The following is a 22,500-nucleotide window of genomic DNA, read 5'->3' on the forward strand; positions in this document are numbered from 1 at the left end:
GTTTTTATTAACTGAAGAAAAATACCGATCTCGTTTCTTCCTGACCTTACACACCAACATAAATATATATGTATGTGTATAATTGTAATAGCCATAATGCCCTCTTAACTTCTTGAATTCTTCGCTCTTTTTTGGATACGCTTGTCTTGTCAAAGCCTTAAGATTCAAGTTCAAAGAAATATGAAGAAATTATCAATGAAGAAATTATCATTCTTCATATTTCTTTGTAATGAAAAGCGTCTGCAAACAAGCGCAAAGAATTCGATAAGTCTGGTGGGCATTATGGCTATTACAATGGCATATGTATCTGGTAAAAATGACAAGTAGATTCTACAGACACAGCCAATATATATATATATATATATATATATATATATATATATATATATATATATATACACGAGAGAGAGAGAGAGAGAGAGAGAGAGAGACCATAAATTTCGACTGATGCTTAGTTCCTAGCCAACTCCGAAATGTCCAGTGATAAGTAAGGTCATGTCTTTTCCTTTCCTTTCATTTCCTTTCCAGAGAGGGAGGGGAAGGGGAAGGGACTTTCGATCAACTCATCGTCAATGGAAGCTATTTGTATCAGTTGTCGAGAAAAATACCACAAGTAGCTCAGGAGGTCGAAGAACGAGGTGAAGAACTTGATAAAGAAATCGACTAAGGGGTGCAGGGAGAGGCAGGGGAGGGATACATATTCGGAGAGAAATAGCTTAAGGGAATTTGTTTTTATAGGATAGTTTGGTTCAAAGTAATACAAAAATACACATTATCATTGTGTAGGTAAGTACACAAATACCGACTTGGTCTATATGCTTGCATGCAATGGACTAGACAAAGCTTATGAAAGAATCAATAGAGGCAATGTGGAGTGTCGAGGATGTATGGTACAGATGTTATCGTGAGCAAGAGAAAGATCTCACTACGTACGTGGAGCATATGCTAGGTAGACAGGAGAGTAACTGGATTGGTGTAAAAGGAGATCTAAAAAAAAGGGTGAAGCGTTGCGTAACTTAAGAGACGACACAGTTAATGCTGGGATCAAGTAATGAGGTAAGAATACGAGTCATGGATGGAGTAGCGAATGGATGATGTTCCTTATGATACAATGCTGAGTGGGACACGGAAAAACTACCCAAATTACAGGAGTTTAAAGATTTATAGTAGGAGACAGGCGATTATATAAGTGAGAAGGAATAAAGAAACATAATGAGTGCAAAAGTTTGGTTAGAGATTTGAACTGTCTTTGGACTGAAAAGACTGTTGATCCAATTCTCCTTTATGGAAGTTAAGTATGAATGCTGACTGTAAATGCCAGAAAAAGGCTGAAACCGTTAAAGTGAAAAGTCTGAGTTGTATATGCAACATAAGAAGGATTAAAAGGAAAAGACACGAGGAGAAAGAATTAGATTACTACGGGATATATTGGAAAAAAAGTGTATAACACAGGAGATATATTGAAAAAAAAGTGTATAACACAGGAGATATATTGAAAAAAAAGTGTATAACACAGAAAAGTTAATGGGAAGGAGAAGTTATACAAAGTGTAGGCTAAGTGGTTAGAAGGAGGTATAGGAGAAAGGGGCCTTAAAATCCAGGAAGGCGAGAAAGGCTACGAGTGCCAATCCTTTCCAAGAAAAACAGCTTATTATATGTACATATATCTATCTATTTATCTATCTATCTATCTATCTATATACATTTATATGAGAAAAAGTTTTATAGCTAAATGCAGTGCCTTTTAAATTATTTGGAAATGTTCCAAACAGGGTTTGATTTTTTCCCTCTCTTCCTTCTCTGTTTACAGTTATCAATCATGACATGAAAGGCTCAGTTACAGCAATTTCCTACAGCAATCATACCTTACCGGAGGGCAGCAAAATGAAAGTTATTAAAAGTTATTACGAAGCAGTACTTCGAAATCTATACAATCTGGAACACTGAAACTTACTGGTCCAGCTCGGAGAAATTATTACAATTTAACTGTTATGTTTCACTGGAGATATCTGTACAAGCAAACTTGTAAGTATACATACATGCATGCATGCATGCATACATACATACATACATACATACATAACACACACAGACACACAATATATATATATATATATATCTATATATATATTCTATACATATATATATATATATATATATATATATATATAGTATATATATATATAATATATATATATATATATATATTTATATATATATATATATATATATATATTATATATATATTATATATATATATATATTATATATATATATACTAATATAGTACCATGGTATTACTCGGCTGCACCCTACTGAATATGGCATTCTTAAACCAGTTCATCTCTCGAATTATAGTTAACAAATATAACAGACTTTAGCAGACCAGTTTAATCATTAGGTAATAACCCTAACAACTCGCTCACGAACGCTATACCTAATGTTTACGTATTATCACATAAGCTCTTCTTCCTGTTTAATCTAATCGTTGCTCGGAATCTCTTTGATGATGAATAGGCCTATACCTCCAGAGAGAGAGAGAGAGAGAGAGAGAGAGAGGAGAGAGAGAGAGAGAGAGAGGGTGGGGGACGCTCTGGCGCACGAAGTATTAACTCCTATCAATGTATTCAAAACTGAAAACCATTGGTGGTTTTCGCAAACCCCATTTGACCCCTACTCTGGTGCTAATGCTATTTATGGGCGTTAATTCCTCTTGGGAAATTTTGAAAATACAACAGGGGAAAAAAAGGATAATATATCATCCTATTTCAGTTATGCATATATTATACGTGCTAGGTAATCCCTCATCAAAGGCCTTCCCTCGGTCGACGGTTTGGGTGTCAACGGATTGTGGAAACGACTCTCTCTCTCTCTCTCTCTCTCTCTCTCTCTCTCTCTCATGGCAGACTCAAAATATAGATTATAAAGGGATTGCCAACTGTAAAACAGACCGACTCGAATAACCGAGGGAAAGAACGCACAAGTAGTGAGAGGAATCTTCAGTTGGGCTAAAAGTGGGAGGATAATCCACTTGCATTTGTACGCGATACTCAGCGACAAAGGAAGAGATTAAATATGAATTAGGAGAATTTTCTCTGTCGTAAAGAGGATGACGAACGACAAACTAAGTATATGAAACACTGGATTAGATTTCTACCACTAACAGGATGCTGTTGATGAAAGCGTAAATGATAAGCCTGACGTACATGACCCGACATGTGTCACGATGATTACAAGGAAGCAGGACAGGGCCCTGAGAAGCAGTTTCAAAGAACACTTCAAAATAAACAAAAGGAATGCGGCTATCTCCTTGAATTTATATATATATATATATATATATATATATATATATATATATATATATAAGTATTACTAAAAAGAACATGTGATACAATACACTGTAAGTAAGGTATCTTAGGTGTACAAAGAGTCTGAAGATTAACTATTCAAAACATTCGATACCCATTTTCAACCTCAAAGGATAAGTTAACAAACGACTACGAGATTTCTCTCAAAACTTCCATAAGATAAGAACTGGGGTGCGCGCGCGCGCGCCGCATTGTAAATTATTTTACTTTCCTCACAGAGGAAGTTTAAGACATCACTTGACAGCCATCATCAACAAGCAGGGGATGATACGTAGCCTTGGGCAGTTTCTTCGACTTAAGCGAACAAGCTTGTTTTAAACGGGGCGGTCTGGATCTTCCTTTGAACCTTTTGGAATACGAGAGAGAGAGAGAGAGAGAGAGAGAGAGAGAGAGAGAGAGAGAGATTGTTTTGAAACAGTTCCTTCAAGAGTTTCTTTTAACTCAGGCTTAGGTTAATTTTAGTTCATATTCTGTTGTTGGTTTGAGGTATTGTCTTGTCACGTCATTATTTACTCTTCAAGCGTTGAACTTCGCCTTAAAAATGATCTGCAGTTAACCTCTAAATCCAAGTCTAGCATATGAGTACAGATCTTGATTTTGTGTAAGTCTTCATTATAGCTTTAAACCTTCACACCCTTATACAATAAATATCTATCTATCTATCTATCTATCTATCTATCTATCTATCTATCTATCTATCTATCTTTCTATCTATCTATCTATCTATCTATCTATCTACAGACACACAAAGTAAACAAAGCTCTACAGAGACTATAACACTACATACAACAGCAACAACAATAATATGTCAATATTTAATTCTCTAACTCTCGGGAAATCTTGTCTTAATACCTAAATGCGATATACTAAGTTTTATAGAGACTGTGCACCCTAGTCATTACATTTGAGTAAGCACGAAATCATGAGCTGCAATATCCCTGGTAAATGGTGATAAGTAGCACATCTCTCTCAGTCTCCATCGTCTCGGTTCCTTCTCAGTCCCAGTCCATCTTTCTCTTCCCTTCTCTTCTCTCTCTCTCTCTCTCTCTCGATGGATATAGTAGTAATGTGAAAAATAGAATCTTTAGCCCAAGGTAAATGAAGTCACTCGGCGCTGAAAAGGAAATTGAGAGACGAGAGGTTTAAAGACGTAACAAGAGGAAACCATGGCAGTTGCACTATGAAAGTCACTCAGCGCTGAAAAGGAAATTGAGAGACGAGAGGTTTAAAGACGTAACAAGAGGAAACCATGGCAGTTGCACTATGAAATAATAGTTAGGAAAGGGTGGAAAGTCATATGGAAGAAAGAGAATATGAACAGAATTAGAGTAAAAGGAATAAAAGGGTTGCAGCTAGGGGCCAAAGGGACGCTGCAAAGAACCTTGAGTGATTCCTACAGTGCACCGCAAGAGGTATACTGACGGCACTATTTCAATCCCACGGGAAGATATAGTAACGGCCAATTGGAGAACATCTGAGAGTGCGGTTAATGAGAATAGAATATGGGATAACTGGAAAGACAGAGAGAGAGAGAGAGAGAGAGAGAGAGAGAGAGAGAGAGAGAGAGATAGTCGTGGTTACAGTGAATTTCCCACGAGTTGATTAGTATGAAAGATACCAACATTGGAAAATTTATTCATTATACCCATATTGTATTTTTAGTATGCGCAGAAATAACACAGAATGAAACCCTTTTATAATTTACTATTAAAGTACACCAGACAGATCCGCAAAACGTTACATTCTGGGTTACTGATAGTAATGTCTAACTAATAGGTGACGATGTTCTTCAAGAGTACGGTTCTTATCTTAGTACAAATCCACAGGGATGGTTATGCCGTTTTTTCCATACAAACGAGCAAAATAATACTGAATACTGTGTTGTAGCAATGAAAACCCGTGACATTTGCTGTCAAATCTACAGGGCTCATTACTCTTGTCTTCTCTCGCTTCAGCAATAACTGGAAGGCACATACGATAATGCGTGTAATAGAAATTAAATTCTCTCGCCGGATCTCTCAAATGAAAAGCAAAAGCTACCAATTGGTTTGCATTGGTCATAAAAAAAGTCAGAACATAAGTACTTGCACAATTTCACCCAATTTTCCGACCCACCAGTGACTCAACTGATAACATTTCATTATAATAACCCTTACTCAGTGAATATACTGGGTCACTTAGCAGCACCCTTGCTTTTCATTTGAGAGGCCCCAGCTGGGTCTTGATGCGAGCTACAAAACTATAACGTCATCACTTACGTTACAGAAATGAAATTCTTGCAATTTCATCTGCAACATTTATGCTCTGATGCTGTTCCCTCGAGAGCTTACGTTCTACCACATTGCAAAATTTCTGTAGATCCTTCCCTTTCACTCGTTTCCAGTTCTAGGGGTTCAACTGCTATAGATTTCGTAAACTGATTCATGAAAAAGGCAAATAATGTCAAAACTGCCCTTTTTTCTTATAGTACGACTACGCACAATCAGCACAGTAATGAATACAGATGACAGCGTTGGCATATCATCACTTCAAAGCTGAAACAATGCTAAACCAAAACTGGATTTAAAGTGATTTAAAATCATAAAAACGGCTTCTGCCAAAAGCTCATTTAGGGTCAAGACAATACTAGTATTATTTACGATAAAGCTTCCCCTAAACCACTACTATTGGGAAGCAAATCTTCCTTTTCATGATATGTGTACCGTACTTGAGATATGGTGCAAATATGAGCAGCTGCAATGGAGACTAAATTATCCTCAGAGGAAAAATTACAAGTTACGAAACATGAATCTAACACCCTCTTATTTCTTAACTGATGTCCAGTTCTTGCCATGGCGCCAGAGGATGTATCTATATTGAGTTTCCCAGAATTAACAATATCATGGACCACCATTATAAAATCTTAGTCATGAGAGGTTGATATCAGTATTTATTATTCTACTACGACATATACACGACAGTACATAAACAAGCACATTCATTATTGCTTCTGTACCTGTTTCTTTGTCTAATTGAACATAATATGGCATATATGTTAATGTTACAGTAGTCATTCAAATATTAATTCCAAAGGATTTCCCTCCTTATCTATACAGAAATAACCGCAATCGAGTCGCGTGACTTTTGTGATATGTATTTGTAATTATATTGCAGTAGAAAATTTATAATGTTCACGGAAATTAATTTCATTCTGTGAAGTTCAATCCGGCTTTTTACATTGCATGTAACAAGGGCGTGTCGCGACTTTGCCATTGCATCCGCTGCCATATCATTCTTTGCTCAGGGGCTGGGTGAAGATTTCCACGAAAGTATGTTCTCTGGAAAGTCGTTCATTTTCTGATAAACGTCGTTTAAACAAGTGCTTCAATTTGCCATTTCATTTCAATATATACTGGTAAAACTTGTCATTACAGATCGAGACGTGCAGGCGATGGCGATGCAAGCGAAGCAAATCCGATGCAGAATGAATTTATGATTCAAGTCTAATATTGCAGCGTTAAAAACTCATACCAATCTCTCATGTTCTATGTAGGCACTTGCGAATTAAGCGAACAAGGGGTGGCTAGTAAGCTTTGGAATTCTCCGTCTATTTCTAAGTCCTCTGACCTTCCTTAATGAAGCTTGATATTTTAGAACCCCAGATAATTCAGTGTCAATCTGTCCAGCTTCCTTTGAGAGGCAGGTCTGTCGTCTTCCTCGTGGTCAAGCTCCACCTTCCTTCTTCCCATCATCGTCTTGTTTTCACCGGTTAGAGAACGGCAATGGGGTGCCCTCCCATTGACCGGTGCTCTCAGAAAGACAAGATTGAAACTCATCAAATGATCGAGGTGTCTCTCGTAATGAACAACTGAAAACATGCTCCGGTCTGTACATCATTTAGAGAAGTAATGGGGCAAGGAGGAGCAATACAAAGGTTGGATAAAACGCTCGCCGTTCACCCTCAACATTCCACTTTTTTGCCTTCTTGTTTAAAGAACACAAACCTACCTACCTACCCCGTCTCTCTCTCTCTCTCTCTCTCTCTGTATACCTTCGCCCCTTTATCCACTGATAGAATGGATTTGATCCGTCACAGGCAGAAAGCAGCATCAACGGCAGAAGCGGAGCTGCGGCAATGTTTAGGCCAATATAAAATCAGTGTAATCGGGACAAATCCTCAAATCCCAAAACCATCCGGAACTGAGAGAGAGAGAGAGAGAGAGAGAGAGAGAGAGAGAGAGAGAGGTTTGGATCCTTTGTCAGACAGCCATATTAAGATTAGAAGAGGCTTACGGCGCTGTTGTCATCCTGCAATCCCCAAATTTAAAATGTTACACGATGCTCACTCGCTCAACTCCCTCAGATCGTGTTTGTTCGTCTGTTACCGTAACGTGTAATGAATGAAATGAGCAATTTAACAGGTTACCTTCCTTTCATAAAACAAACAAAATATAGCAGCTTCTGAAATGGCAGCGTCACTGGTTGACTTGCTTAGAGAAACTGCAATACAGTTATAAGTAGACTAATTCTTTTACACAGCGCACATTTTCGAAGATACGATCATGGTATTTTAATATCAAACGTTTTTAGTGACAGCGTATGGTCATTATAGGCTTCGGAGAGAAGTAATAAATAGCCACGTTCGTAAACTATACCGGTAATCCTCTTCTCTCTGATTCACTCTCCGCAGATAAAGATTACGCTAGTTCCGACCAAGATAGGTATGTAGCCGATATTCCTTGAAGGTAAGATCAGGCTTTGATCCCGAGATTTCACTCAGAGAATGAGAGAGAGAGAGAGAGAGAGAGAGAGAGAGAGAGAGAGAGAGAGAGAGAGAAATTTGTGGACGCCACAGATTTAAGCAAATCTCTTGTCGATAACGTTTGAGGCTGCCCTACTCGCCTTGTCTACTAACAATACCTCCTCGGTTGTAATGTGAATGATCACTGACCACATATAGGGCATTTGAAAACATTCCATTTGGCGTTAAATATATGTGGATTCACAAAATTACTCCTCGCAATATATTTACAATAGGTCTGCAGATACTACCTCTTTTCGCTTGAGGGATAATCTGGAAATAAAACATGTATACAAATAATGAACACATTCCGAAATCTCCAAAATAAACAAAGAACCACAGGTTGACAGAGATATAACGAATTCATCAGGATTCCTATTGACAGAACATAAAAGTTCCAGAGTTTTGCTGCAATAAAAGATAACGCCAGTCCTATCATGATACTAAAACAAGAGTGTTTGTTGAATTTAAATGTTGAAGAAGGAACATTTCTGCTGCTGAATGACAAGATGGGACTAAAATAACCTTCATTAATAAGCAAAGGTGAGAGAGAATATATCATGGCGGTATCCCCAAGGTGGGCTGAGAATGACCCCTTTGAGGTCCTCCCATTAAGCTGGTATAAATTTTAACCTATTATTGGCTCAAATCTGTGGATATCATGCGCTCTCTCTCTCTCTCTCTCTCTCTCTCTCTCTCTCTCTCTCTCTCTCTCTCTCTCTCTCTCTCTCTCTCTTCTGTGACCCACAAAAGTAGATTAACAACCCAGTGCATATTTCACTTCTAAGGTCAACAGGCATACTGGTTTGTATTGCAAAGTCCGCAAGTCATCCCTTCATTGTCTAACATCGGATATCGAGCGATAAGTACCAATCCTTATATTTTCAACATTACACGATGCATGATGATAACAATTATGCCAATATAAAAGTGAAGATAAACAACACGAATAATAATAATTATTATATGTTCAAACCATCACTAAGAATGCACGCAAAGAGCGCGACAACGAGAGAGAGAGAGAGAGAGAGAGAGAGAGAGAGAGAGAGAGAGAAAGAGAGAGAGAGAGAGAGAGAATAATAATGATGATAGTTCTACCGCCATTTCCCCCATCGTAGATCTCTCTCGAGTTTTCAGTAATACTAAAGGATAGGCATTTACGAACGATTTTGTAATTGGACGCTGACAAAACGGACGGGGGTCTTTGATCCTTCTGAAGAATTCCCCGTCCCTCCTTCACTCGGGAACAAAAAAAGAAATAATAATAATAACAATAAGCTACTTATTAAAGGCTCACTTCCCTTTTTATTTTGTTTTATAAGTTATTTCTTCTTTGAGCCTGACCGGTTCTAGTGCCGGCTGGAAAAAATGGGGTTTCCTCTGATGTGAATAAATGAAAAGCAAATTCTTCCATGTCGTCTTTTGGGATGGCATGCGCGTTATCATTATTATTATCATTATTAATATTTTTAATTTCCTTTCTTAACATTACACTATTACTATTTCCTTTTTCAATACCATTATTAGTATCATTATTATTATATTACTGAACTAGATGTGTTAGATAATTATATGCTCACTTCCATATCTGTGTGTGGTGTGTGTGTGTGTGTGTGTGTGTGTGAGAGAGAGAAGAGAGAGAGAGAGAGAGAGAGAGAGAGAGAGAGAGACTGGGGTTTACATTAACATCATCTTTCATGTACGGGAAGAATATTGCCAAATATAAGCCTCTAATCGAACTGAATTCCGGTGTGACAAACCGTCACCCGAGACATCCCTTTTGGAACTGCGCAGTTCGAACAAAGTTCGCAGCTGAATGTAATAGTATATGGGTTATATCATCCCGCAATATGCACTTATCTGTGCTCACTTCATTTTGTCAAGTATGACAGTCGACGATGGAAAAGGAGAGGATTATTCATAATGAGAGAGGAAGAGAGATTACGTCGCTTATCCTTTCGTATCCATTTTCCATCTTGATTCTCTTGGCATCATTATTCCATCCGATATTTGGAGAGAGAGAGAGAGAGAGAGAGAGAGAGAGAGAGAGAGAGAGAGAGAGAGAGGCTTGGGCTGAGGGCCTCCCATAGTCACTTGTCGTTCTTATTATATTCAAGCAAGATATCTCTTCATGGATTTAGCAATGGCCGGTTTATGTCATCATTCCCTGAAAAGTGAAGATCAATGTCTCTCTCCTCTCCCAGCTTTTGGCGGCTTCCACATACGTACTGCATTTCCATTATCATTATCAACTATACCTCATTGCTGGTACAGCTACTAGGGCCTAGGCCAACACCACACTTTCCTTTAATCTGCAGGTAGGTCGTGAGAGCACAAATTTTTCTTCTACGTTTAGCTTTTTTTAATGATGCTTAGCACTATTTTCAACTTCAGTATTACAAATACCAATAGTACTTGACCACCACTAAACCTCCAAGTAGATAGTGAGACCAAAATAGTGTATATACTATTTTGAAATACCAGTATTGCTAAGGCTATTTTCCCCCAAATTCTATTTTATTTTTTGATATTAAACACATTTTTATTTGTTCTTTATCCAACATCTTTTCGTACTGTTTACGAGATTTTGTCGTCTTGATAATCTACTTTCATCACAAGAATTTTTTCCATTTTTAATGTAGGTAAAGATCTCTTAATTTCGCAACACGCTCTGAATATGAATTCTACCGATTTCATTCATATCACGCTGTGTTTTCTTTGCAGTTCTGTCTATAAACAATACTTTACATAATAAAACAACACTATCTCAGCAACTGTTGTTAGTAACAAACTCTTCGGAAATCTGACATAGCATTTCAATTACTACGATTTAATATCTCAAGGGGAATTTTACACACACACACACACACACACACACACACACACACACACATATATATATAATATATATATATATATATATATATATATATATATATATATATATCTATATTTATATATATTTATACTACATACATATACATACATACATACATACATATATACATACATACATACATACATACATACATACACATTTTTCTCTTGGAAAAGGTGGCTATAGAAGGTATTATCCTCTCAGTTCTCAGAATTTCTTTGTATGGGACAGGTTTGCGTTTCCCCAAATGATTGCAAGTGCAAAAGGAGGAAAACTGAAGACAGTCTATGTTCTGTCAAACATTTTCGTGTACACAAAATACCCTCAGTGAAGACATCCTTAATTTTTTTTTTTTTATATACAGAAAGAAAAGTAAGAGGAAGAAGATGAAGCCAGAAATGCAAGTCGTCCCCAATGTTTAATGTACAGGGTGTGGATAGTGCAAGAACTATACACGCAAACACACACATGCTTATACGCGCGCGTAGCATACACTGCAATTTCTCAAGATTTCAGTCTTTTGTTATAAGCGATAGATACATTGAATCTAAAATAAATGATTAAACCATCCAAAAATCCTTTTCTTTTCTCTTAGCAGGAAAGATACTGTGATTCAAAGTAAAATATTACGTATTCCGGAAAGACAGTCGGCAAGATCTTAAGAAAGATGCTGGAACTACTAGAAGCATCCGGTAGGCATCACAAGGATGATCTTACGAGTCGGCAATCTTTTCTATTTACATGAAGAAGAAAGTAAGAACTGACTGACTGAGTGGGCGCCCTGGTAAAACAGCACAATCTCTCTCTCTCTCTCTCTCTCTCTTCTCTCTCTCTCTCTCTCTCTCTCTGGCTAACTACATTTCTTCTTCTTGCTTGTCAGAAACATTCCTCGGGTTTCAAACACCTCCCCACTATGACTCCGCTTCAACCGGTACGATGTCTTTTAAGGTATATATTCAAGAAGTCTGAGCCGACCTCTTACCTGCATCTTAACTATTTGCATGCGGTTTGGCCTAATGAGAAGCTTCCAAAGGCATTAGCGTATTGTTTTTAAATAACAAACTGGATAAATCTTGAGTAATAGTTGTAGTTATTGACGTCAAGTTTAATTTTGAATGCTTTAGTTAAATAAATACAATTACATGACTTATATTGAGCAACTTAGTTACAATGAACAATGTACGTAATTTCTAAAATTTCTAATATGGCAGAAAACATTAAGCGAACAGACACCAATGATTATCGGGTCATATTTCTATTTCCGACAGGCCAATATGATCTTAAATCACCCGTAGCAAAACAATAATTATAATCCTCAAAATATTTTAAAGCCTCTTTTCAATCATGGCCCGACCTGACATATGAACCGGTGTGCATGGTAACCATTACTTGTTATAAAGCCGGCCATCATTTTGGAGGAAAGGAGTACACAATAAGAAATGTAAAATATATTGATATCGATTTCCGAGAGTAACGAACGGAGAAGGGACTTGTGATAACATCTTTATGAAACACCCACCGAGAGTTACGCGGAGACGGAATCATTATCAGAACTTCGATATTTTGTACAACTAGTTCAAAATAGGGAATAATAATTTTGAATAAAGGTCATGTTCTAGACGAATACATTAAATGTCATGAGCCTTGACTACGAATGTCTTTTGTTTATTTCCATCATGTATATATATATATATATATATATATATATATATATATATATATATATATATATATATACTACATTTGTAAATAAACCAAATATTTCGTGCAAAAATTGAAATCACAAGAACATTCGACGGCCAAATAGTTATGATCTCTATAGAAAGGAATCCTAGGGAAGACCCGGAATTGTGGAACAAACTTTTCCTCACTCATAACCACAAATTCTTACGCTTGACACCCTTTACGGTGCAATATTTGTTAATGGCAATTTCTGTCAGGGGAGAGAATTAATGCTAATGTATTATTTGGAAATTACTGTAAAGTAAAATTCTAGCCAAGTGGACTGCTTAGCCGTATTGTTTTTTACAATCCACAATGATATATTCAACGTATTCAATTTCCCAATTGAGTCTTCGAAGAAAGTGTGTGTGTGAGAGAGAGAGAGAGAGAGAGAGAGAGAGAGAGAGAACTTAGTTATTTTACAATCACATTCATATTTCCAAACATTGATTACTATGTCAGTATCAGTAGAGTTAACCAAGACTGCATTACATCGAAGCGAACTTAAATAGTTTACAAAACACAGCAACTTAGACTTAAAAAAATGTTGAAGACAGAAATAAATAAAAAAAAATCTATGCTTGCACAATAAGGCAAAAATGGCAGAAATCAGAATAATTTGTAAACGCAAGCTAAAATATAAAAAGAGGAAACCAAAAGGAAACTAAATACATACAGGTGATGAATGCGAGTTTTGAAGTTCCAAGCTCACCTGCGAAAGACGAAAAAACAATCATTAATGTTCGACTATTTCATAATTTATCTTGATTAAGTTTGTATACGTCTTCATCTTGGAAAACTATTTCAACAGTCTTGCTAGAATTAAAGCTTTGTATGTCAATATTTTCAAATTTACACAGAAACTTTATGCATAAATATATATACATACATAATGTGTATTTATATGTATTTATTCTATATTATATATACATATATAAAATATATATAACGATATTTATGTATATTACATACCCATAAACCCTTATTTTCTAATAAATTCTTGATATATTCTACCTCAAAGTATTCTCTTCTAACTAATGCTCTACCGCCGGCCTGTAATAATGTGACGTAAACAAATGTACAGACAAATTTCATTGAGATTATTTTCCCCTGGCTCATTTTCATCCTTTCATTCGCTTTATCTAATTTTTAGGAGAAAGCTGACCATTGGATGAAAACAGTAACAATGTCAAGCATATAAGATCTGTAACCCTGCGCTTCACGCCAGTCTGCCGCCAACCTGACAACCCTCATACATTAGTCCATCTGGCTCAAAGATCTCTCCTCTCACCCTCCTCAAACCCATTCTTCCGCAAGAGCGTTGCCAAATTAGAGTGACAGCCTTAGTGGGGCGCTGTCTGAATGCCTTTTCTCTTATTTCCATAAAAAGCAGAACCATTTAAGTTGCAATCTCCCCCAAGAAACGTGGAAGAGGCAGCGGAAAGTGAAGGTTGCGCCTCCCGTCAGAAGATTCCTGGCGAGTAGAGTTGACGACGGGCAATGACGGCTACATGATGATAATTGATTGCCATAATGACGACGCATTAAGCGGGTCGATAACACTGGGTCTCGTTATTGGAAATAGTGGATAACCATGATTAAGTTACAAAGTCAGGAGTTCAACGAAATACCGTGAATATATTAGTACCTTCTTCATGAAGTTATGCAAATGACATAGAATTGCCAGAGGCGATGGTGAGAACCATACTGTCGAGGGGTAGAGGGGCAACATTACTTAGCGCACGACGGTTTTAACTAAAAAAATCACCAGATACAGGATTGAAGAGGAAAGAACACACCGGCTTTCAACCATGGAAAGGATTTGTGAATCAAAAGGTTTTATAAAATAGTTGTGTGACTGTTATAAAGTAAAAAAAAAAATACATTCATTTACTCTCCTGGGCTTCCGTCTATTTCGCATAGGGATTTAACTATGAAAATCACATAGCAGGATACTACTTAAACACTTCACTCTCTCTTATTTGCCTCTTCAAGTATGTCTGTATGTATGTAAGTGTAATATATATCACACAAATAACATATATATATATATATATTATATGTATATATTATATATTTATATATATTTTAATTAAGATTATATATATTTATTTATATATATTACCGGAGGCATTACTCTTTCAGATTCCTTCATGTGGGTTAATGGTACATAATTAATTCTTCGTATAGGCATATGACATACATATATATATATCTATATATATATATATATATATATATATATATATATATATATATTATATATATAATCAGAGGAAGACGGACGAAAACACACATCACTAGGCTGTCTTTTTTTATTACTTATTATTTTGCCGACGTTTCGTAATTGTTTACAGGGATTTACCTGTAAATCGATGTAAGATTGGTCACAGTCCTGGCATGGGATTTCGTTAATGACCCGCGGGGACTGTGCCAACCACATCTTACATCGGGATTTACTAGGGGTAAATAATCCCTTTCCCCAGAGATTAATACAACAAAACAACGGTTCCAGTTTAGGTATGGATGGAACAAACGGAACTTCGGCTATTTTCAACCACTAAAATAAATGAACATAACATAAGAATAAACTGGAATTTGTCACGTGTAATTTATAGCAGCAACTGCCGGTACAAGAGTCAAATGATGGAATCAGCCTTAATAAAAGAGAGGCAGGTAATGGAAACATCTCAAAGGAGTGCATGGATTTCGGACACGAGGTCTACAACGTCTTTCATTCAACCAAACCCCTTAAGAAGATTAAAGGAAGATTATCAGCGGGGGTGACTTAAAATGGCTTGTTTGTGGATTGACCTCTTGGTATAATACCCACCTTTTCTGTAAACTTTTTCTCATTCATCTACCTGAAGAGGGAGACAGCAGTCTCTGAAATATAGTACTTTTTCTCTATATTTTGGTGTTTTTATGGGTGCTCCTTTTATTAGATGGAATTCTGTTGTTACAGAACATTTTTACCAGTCATATATATATATATATAATATATATATATAATATATATATATATATATATATATATTATATATATACAAACACACTAGTATATACACTTAGGGTACGTCAAGTTAAATTCCAATTTTTCTCTGTTGTAATCTTACGAACTTTCAAAATTTTATTTTATTCTGCAGCAATAAAAGTAATTTTTGTATGTTTTCTGTAACATGACTATCTAGGATTTTTTTCCGCGGTTTCTATGTACGTGATTATCTTCTTGTTTTATTTATCTATTTGTTTATTTTTCGAAAAGCCGGCCTGAAAGCTTCAACAGTCACAAGTAAGTAGTAGTAGTAGTAGTAGTAGTAGTAGTAGTAGTTTATAGTAGTAGTAGTAGTATAATAATAATAATAATAATAATAATAATAATAATAATAATTATTATTATTATTATTATTATTAGGAAGAACACTAGGAATGATCCCAAGATCCCTGAAAAGGAATCTAGAAAAACTAGATGCCGAAGTAGCTTCAGGACTCATTCAGAGGTGTGCGCTATTAGAAGCAGCCCACAGTGAGAAAGGTGATAGACTCCTAAGGAGGCAGGATGCAACCCAGACCCCCCCACACTATAAAAACTACCCAATCGAATGGGATGACTGATATAGGAAAAAAATATTAAAAAGTTATCATTATCATTATCATTAATACGCCAACTAGACCTCTTAACTTCTCGGTAATCATTCTATTACAGGGGCTTAAACTGAACTGGAAATATATGAAGAAACGTCATTTTCAGCAGGTAGGATTCGAACTACTTACTCATATGAAGGTCAAGTGAACTATCATTAACTGCAATAGAAGGATACACTTTTTCTATTATTTATCTGGCGACTTTAGACGTATTTCAATAAGAGTCAAAGTAGCATCATCCTCGCCATCGTAATGCTGTTTCAGCGGTTTTTGCTTATAAAAACAATGTGCTGGTCATATCTGCTATATAATACTATTCTTCTTAGCGTTGTGGCCTACGGCTTTCCAGTTCTAACACAACTCGTTTCTTCATATATTTTCCGTTAGTATTCTAAAAGCGTGAAGAAATCGAAAAGCTGACAAATATTTCTGGCGTAATATCACGCAAAAATGCGACAAGTCGTCAAATTATTATTATTATTATTATTATTATTATTATTATTATTATTATTATTATTATTATATTAGTTAAATACTATTTTCCTTAAAGGTCATTCCTTCCTTTAACTCTTTAGGAAAACTTTTAAGCCGCAAGGAATCATGTTATAATAATAATAATTATTATTATTATATATTAACTAAACATCACTTCGTAAAACCTTTCGCCTCTATTCCAGCAAGAGATTCGAGTGACGCAGGCTGTTAGCAGGCCGGCCTTTCCCTCAGATATCATCTTCAGATTGAATCATTTTCACTCACTCTGTCTCGGCTTTCTCTTCATTACTTGAGGAGAATCCTTTCGCCATCACCTCAGAGAGGATGGAGAGTGACGGTGCGCTCTTACCGGTTCATTTACATATTAATTTTGTCTCCCTTTCTTTCCTCGCTCATTTCCTTCTGCGTCCTTTTATCGCCATCGCGCCCCGAGTGGATCCCACGTGGCAGCTATTTTCAACGCTGATCCTTCCGCATCCTTCCTCAATCATTTCGACTCAATATGTTTTCAATACCAAACGTTTCTATCTTTCAAACGTGATTCATTTGATGTCACTCAAAAGGAAACGTTTCTGTCCCGAGCGTTAGTATATGTTATTTTAACAGCAAATGTTTTCGGTTCGAACGTTATTTATTTGATAATTATGATTTCAAAACCAATCGTTGTGCCTCAGATGTGATTTCATTTTAAAAGCGAATGTTTTTGTCTCAAACGTTATTCATTTGCTATGACTTCGAAAGAAAAAGTTTGTGTCACATGCGTTAATTAATCCATCCGACTATTATGCATTGGATGTTATTTCAAAATCAAACGTTTCAGTCTGGACTATTATTCATTTGATATGATTTCTAACGTAGAAACTTTTGTCACAAACGTTAATTAATTCATCCAACTTTTCGTGCAAAAAAAAAAAAGAGAGAGGGAAAAAAAAGCACACAGACACACACACACCAGGGCAAACCACAGATGGTTTGAGATAAAAATCAGGGTATCAGGTTGAACCTACATAGGCTGTGGTTTTGTGCTCTTTACATATTGTATTCACCCACAGATACATACCTACACTCATCATGGGTTTTTGTTATACGGAATCATACTAGACAAGCGCTCAAGTAATAACTCATTGTAGGCTGAGGACAAACAGACGCAAGCAAAACGAACACAGTACTCTGCAAAAACGTAGTTTGTAAAAGAGCGCTGGAGAGCGAGTTCGCGTTTGGTTGCTCTGAGGACGATATCAAATTTGGCGAGTGTTTAATTAACTGGCATTTGGTTACAAAAAAATAACAGAGAGAGAGAGAGAGAGAGAGAGAGAGAGAGAGAGAGAGAGAGAGTAAAAACACATTCGCCATCAATACATAGTTTAATCCCTTTCATTAAAAACTCTTATGGATTTAGACAGGTTGTTTGTTTAACTAACTCTTATCAGTCCAACTATGTTTATTCTGTTAGGCACAGTTCATAACAAACAGAAAGTTACATAAATCCATATTTATTGTTAGTCAACACACAAGATTTATTGAGGATTATTTTTCTCTCAAATAGAACAAATCTAGACAATTATAGTTCAGAGAGAGAGAGAGAGAGAGAGAGAGAGAGAGAGAGAGAGAGAGAGAGAGAGAGAGAGAGAGTTTTAAATGTGAAATAATATAATTTTTAGATGTCTTCATTCTGTATGAAATCATAGAAATGTCGTTATATTTCCAGTTCACATTTTTTCTCCCGGTGATTTCTTAATCTTATTTATTATTCTCTCTCTCTCTCTCTCTCTCTCTCTCTCTCTCTCTCTCTCTCTCTCTCTCTCTCTCTGGCCTTCAAACTCTGTTGCAGCAGTCACTCTCCCGTTAATATTCAATATCAGACTTTACTTTCCAAAATATACTCCGCTTTGTCATCATTCAAGCATATTAGTGAAATCTTTTCCCATACAGCCTTTGTAACAGACATAGCAATGTTTGGTCTTTCCTTAATCCCTATGGAATTTCGCCGAGGAGTCATGAAATGTAATAACTTGCTTGTAATGACTTGTATCCCTCGTCTGTGTGAACCACAAGTCTTCTTCATTCGAATGATTTTTAAATTCTTCCTCCCTTGAGACTACCTTCCCTCTTCGTCACACCAACCCCCTTCCAATCCTGTACCCTCCATCTTGGCGGCACACACGCATACACACCCCCCATTATAGAAGTCGGTCTCTTCTTTTGATCTAATTTTGATTTCGGTGTAAATCCATTTAGGTTTTTTTTTCCTATCTGGTAACCGCGTCTGGCGTATCACTGGGAAGTGGAGTCCCGATATCTATCCCGATATCTATCCGCCTATATAATATCCTGTTTGTGTATTTTTTTTTTATATATTTTACTTGCCGGAGACGGTTTTGTTTGTTTGTTTGTGTGTGTGTGTTTTTTTTTTTTTTTTTTTTTTTTTTTTTTTTTTTTTTTTTTTTTTTGCTCTAGATAAAAACAAATACATGGCATGACTTACAAGGACGTCCGAACCGCTGTAAGGAGAAATCACGTATTTTTCGCGTCCTCATACGTGGCCGCCCTCTCTCCTTTTGAGGACATGGTAATCTTACAATGGGGGGAATGCTCTATATTTAAATTCTCTCTCACTCTCTCTTTAGTAGGTCCGGCATATACCCAAGTGGACCGATGTCGATCCGTACGTTTCTGTGATGAAATTAGTGACTCAGGTACCGGGCTGTTCTTCGACTTTGATAAGTTGCAGCTGGGATGTAGGGAGAGAGAGAGAGAGAGAAGCGAGGAGAGATGAGGGATAGAGAGAGAGGAAGAGAGAGAGAGGAAGGTAGATGAGGAGTGAAGAAAAATAGAGAGCGAGCGAGAGAGACCAAAATACCGGACAACAATCCAGTACTCTGTCAAAAAGTGTTATCCATCGTGTAAATACACTAACGTGAGGGTTTGGACTTGGTAATCCTCATTGGAGATGAGAAACCATTCAACAAATACTTCTTTCTCTCTCTTCTCTTCTTCTTCTTTCCAGCCGTTATCCCTACACTAAGGGGTCGGTTGCCTGGTGCACCTTTCCTTATAACATCAGGCATCTTTTATTATTTGGCAAAGGGGTTTTTACGACCGCATGCCCTTGCTGTCAGCAACCACAGTTGTTGGCGGTGGGCTTAGCCTTTTACTATAAAAGTAAGACTGCAAGGCAGCAGTTTCCACAGTTACTGGCGGTGGGCCTAGCCTTTTACTATAAAAGTAAGACTGCAAGGCAGCAGTTTCCACAGTTACTGGCGGTGGGCCTAGCCTTTGACCATAAAAGTAAGACTGCAAGGCAGCAGTTTTTTTCCAGTTTGTTTTTATTGGCGGTGGACTTAGCCTTCTCCTACTAAAAAAAAAAAAAAGTAAGACTGCAAGGTAGCAGTTTCCACAGTTATTGGCGGTGGGCCTAGCCTTCTACTAAAAATAAAAAAGTGAGACTGCAAGGTAGCATTTTCCGCAGTTATTGGCGATGGGCCTAGCCTTTTACTAAAAAAGTAAGACAGTAAGTCAGCAGTTTTCACAGTTATTGGCGGTGGGTCTAGCCTTTTACTAAAAAGTAAGACTGCAAGGCAGAAGTTTCCACAGTTATTGGCAGTGGGCCCAGCCTTTTACTAAAAAAGTAAGACAGTAAGGCAGCAGTTTCCAGTTATTGGCGGTGGGTCTAGCCTTTTACTAAAAAGTAAGACTGCAAAGCAGAAGTTTCCACAGTTATTGGCGGGGGGCCTAGCCTTTTACTAAAAAGGTATGACTGCAAGGCAGCAGTTTCCGGTTATTGGCGGTGGGCCTAGCCTTTTACTTAAAAAAAAAAGTAAGACTGCAAGGCAGCAGTTCCCAGTTATTGGCGGTGGGCCTAGCCTTTTACTAAAAAAGTAAGACTGCAAGGCAGCTGTCCTTTTAGTCGCCTTTTACGACACGCAGGACCTACGGTGGTAGTATTCCTACACCCCTACCACTGGGTGGTCTTTCTGTCTCTTCTCTTGACTGTCAATAAATTCCAAGGGTTAACCTTTCCAGAGGAGACTAAGGGTACACCGAACAGTGGAACACGACAGACTTTGCGAAACGACTAATGGCAATATAAAAGATTTGCTCTGCCATAAACCAAGTCATGCAGAGGAATGCTCGAATCCACCCGAAAAAGAATAACATCACAGGGCATACCAACAGCATTCTCTACCGCTGGCTTTGAGCATGAGAGCTCCCCTGTTCGCTGAAGTTGAAATAAAATCAATTGGAATATAACACAAGAAGGAAATATAAAATAAAGCGGAAATAAAACAGTCAATCGTCGATCCACATCAAGCGATCTGAAGTACAAACTTGCTAGCGCTCACCGGTTTGGTTTGTGGTGTTCTGTCAGTCAGGAATCTTTGAAAACCGAATGAAATATGAATATCAATAAATAACCCTATTAATATGTTATTAAGCGACCCAATAAATAATGACAAACTGGTAAACTGTATTATGTGAAAATTAAGTAAAAAAAAAAAGTGAAGTATGTAACGAAAATAACACATCTGAGGAAATTAATGAAATTTAATGATTGAAAAATTAATATCCATACATAATGTGAACAAATGCAAAGTTAAAAAATTTATTACGTAAATTGGCCCCTACAATACAAGAATAAAATTGATTTTGAACTATAACGTAACGCTTGCATTATATGAAAAACAGATAAAAATATGAGTGAAAATCAATAAATTCATTAAAATATCACTTGAAGTTGTAAACTATATAGTATATTACCAAAAAGAATGAGTAAAAATAAAATAAAACCTTGAAAATGATTGGCATCAGAGGAGAACCATGAAAAAAGAAGTGAATTGTATCAAATGGAAATAATTACTTGGAAACTAAGAAAAAGTGTTGTCAATAAAGCGTAAAAATGTCAGAAATTTGACAACTCTCTAAAACAAATGAAGAAAGAGAATATGATGAAACACATGCACAAAAAGTGAATAAATGAATGAAATAGCTGTCGATGGAATTTTTTGCCTGCCAATGCAAACAAACGGTGTCGCGTTTCAGTATCTAACTCTTGGCTGTGCGAAGGACACTACCATATCGGGTAGACCTGCCACTTAACGTGCCCACCCGTACACACGCTCCCTTTCATGCCTATCATTTTCTAGGCACAACTACCAAATATTCATTTTATGTATCTGTGAATAAATACCATATATATATATATATTATATATATATATATTAATATATATATATATATATTATATATATATATAAATATATATACACACACACACACACACACACACATATATATATATATATATATATATATATATATATATATATATATATATATATATATATATATATATACTAGTGTAATAGATGTGTGTATATACGTACATAAATGAGACTTTTATACAACCATCTGAGTGCAAATTCTGTATATTATCAATTAAATAAATAAATACATAAGTAGCAATCTGGCGGCAGGACTTCAGCATGTACCAATACCAACGCGTCTACATTATTATTATTATTAACGCAAAAAGAATATGAGAGGACTGAAATAGGGAAACGAATTGAAATGTCTTTCCCTGAGGCATTTGTATAAAGCATATAATGGCCACG

At 36.5% G+C, this 22,500-nt stretch overlaps 1 protein-coding gene across 6 annotated transcripts in view; it reads right to left on the bottom strand.

Annotated features, from left to right (window-relative positions):
• Positions 1–22,500, bottom strand: part of LOC135219683 (receptor-type tyrosine-protein phosphatase N2-like) — a 303,910-nt gene that overhangs the window by 85,348 nt on the left and 196,062 nt on the right. For 5 of the 6 annotated variants that reach the window (XM_064256633.1, XM_064256636.1, XM_064256635.1 and 2 more), the window contains one exon: positions 13,425–13,460. The exons of the other annotated variant lie outside the window; for it this stretch is intronic. In XM_064256633.1, the coding sequence (XP_064112703.1) occupies positions 13,425–13,460 (36 nt within the window). The remainder of the gene's footprint in view (positions 1–13,424; positions 13,461–22,500) is intronic. 6 annotated transcript variants of the gene reach the window in all.

The sequence above is a fragment of the Macrobrachium nipponense genome, chromosome 1, assembly GCF_015104395.2.
Source record: "Macrobrachium nipponense isolate FS-2020 chromosome 1, ASM1510439v2, whole genome shotgun sequence".
Taxonomy (NCBI): domain Eukaryota; kingdom Metazoa; phylum Arthropoda; class Malacostraca; order Decapoda; family Palaemonidae; genus Macrobrachium; species Macrobrachium nipponense.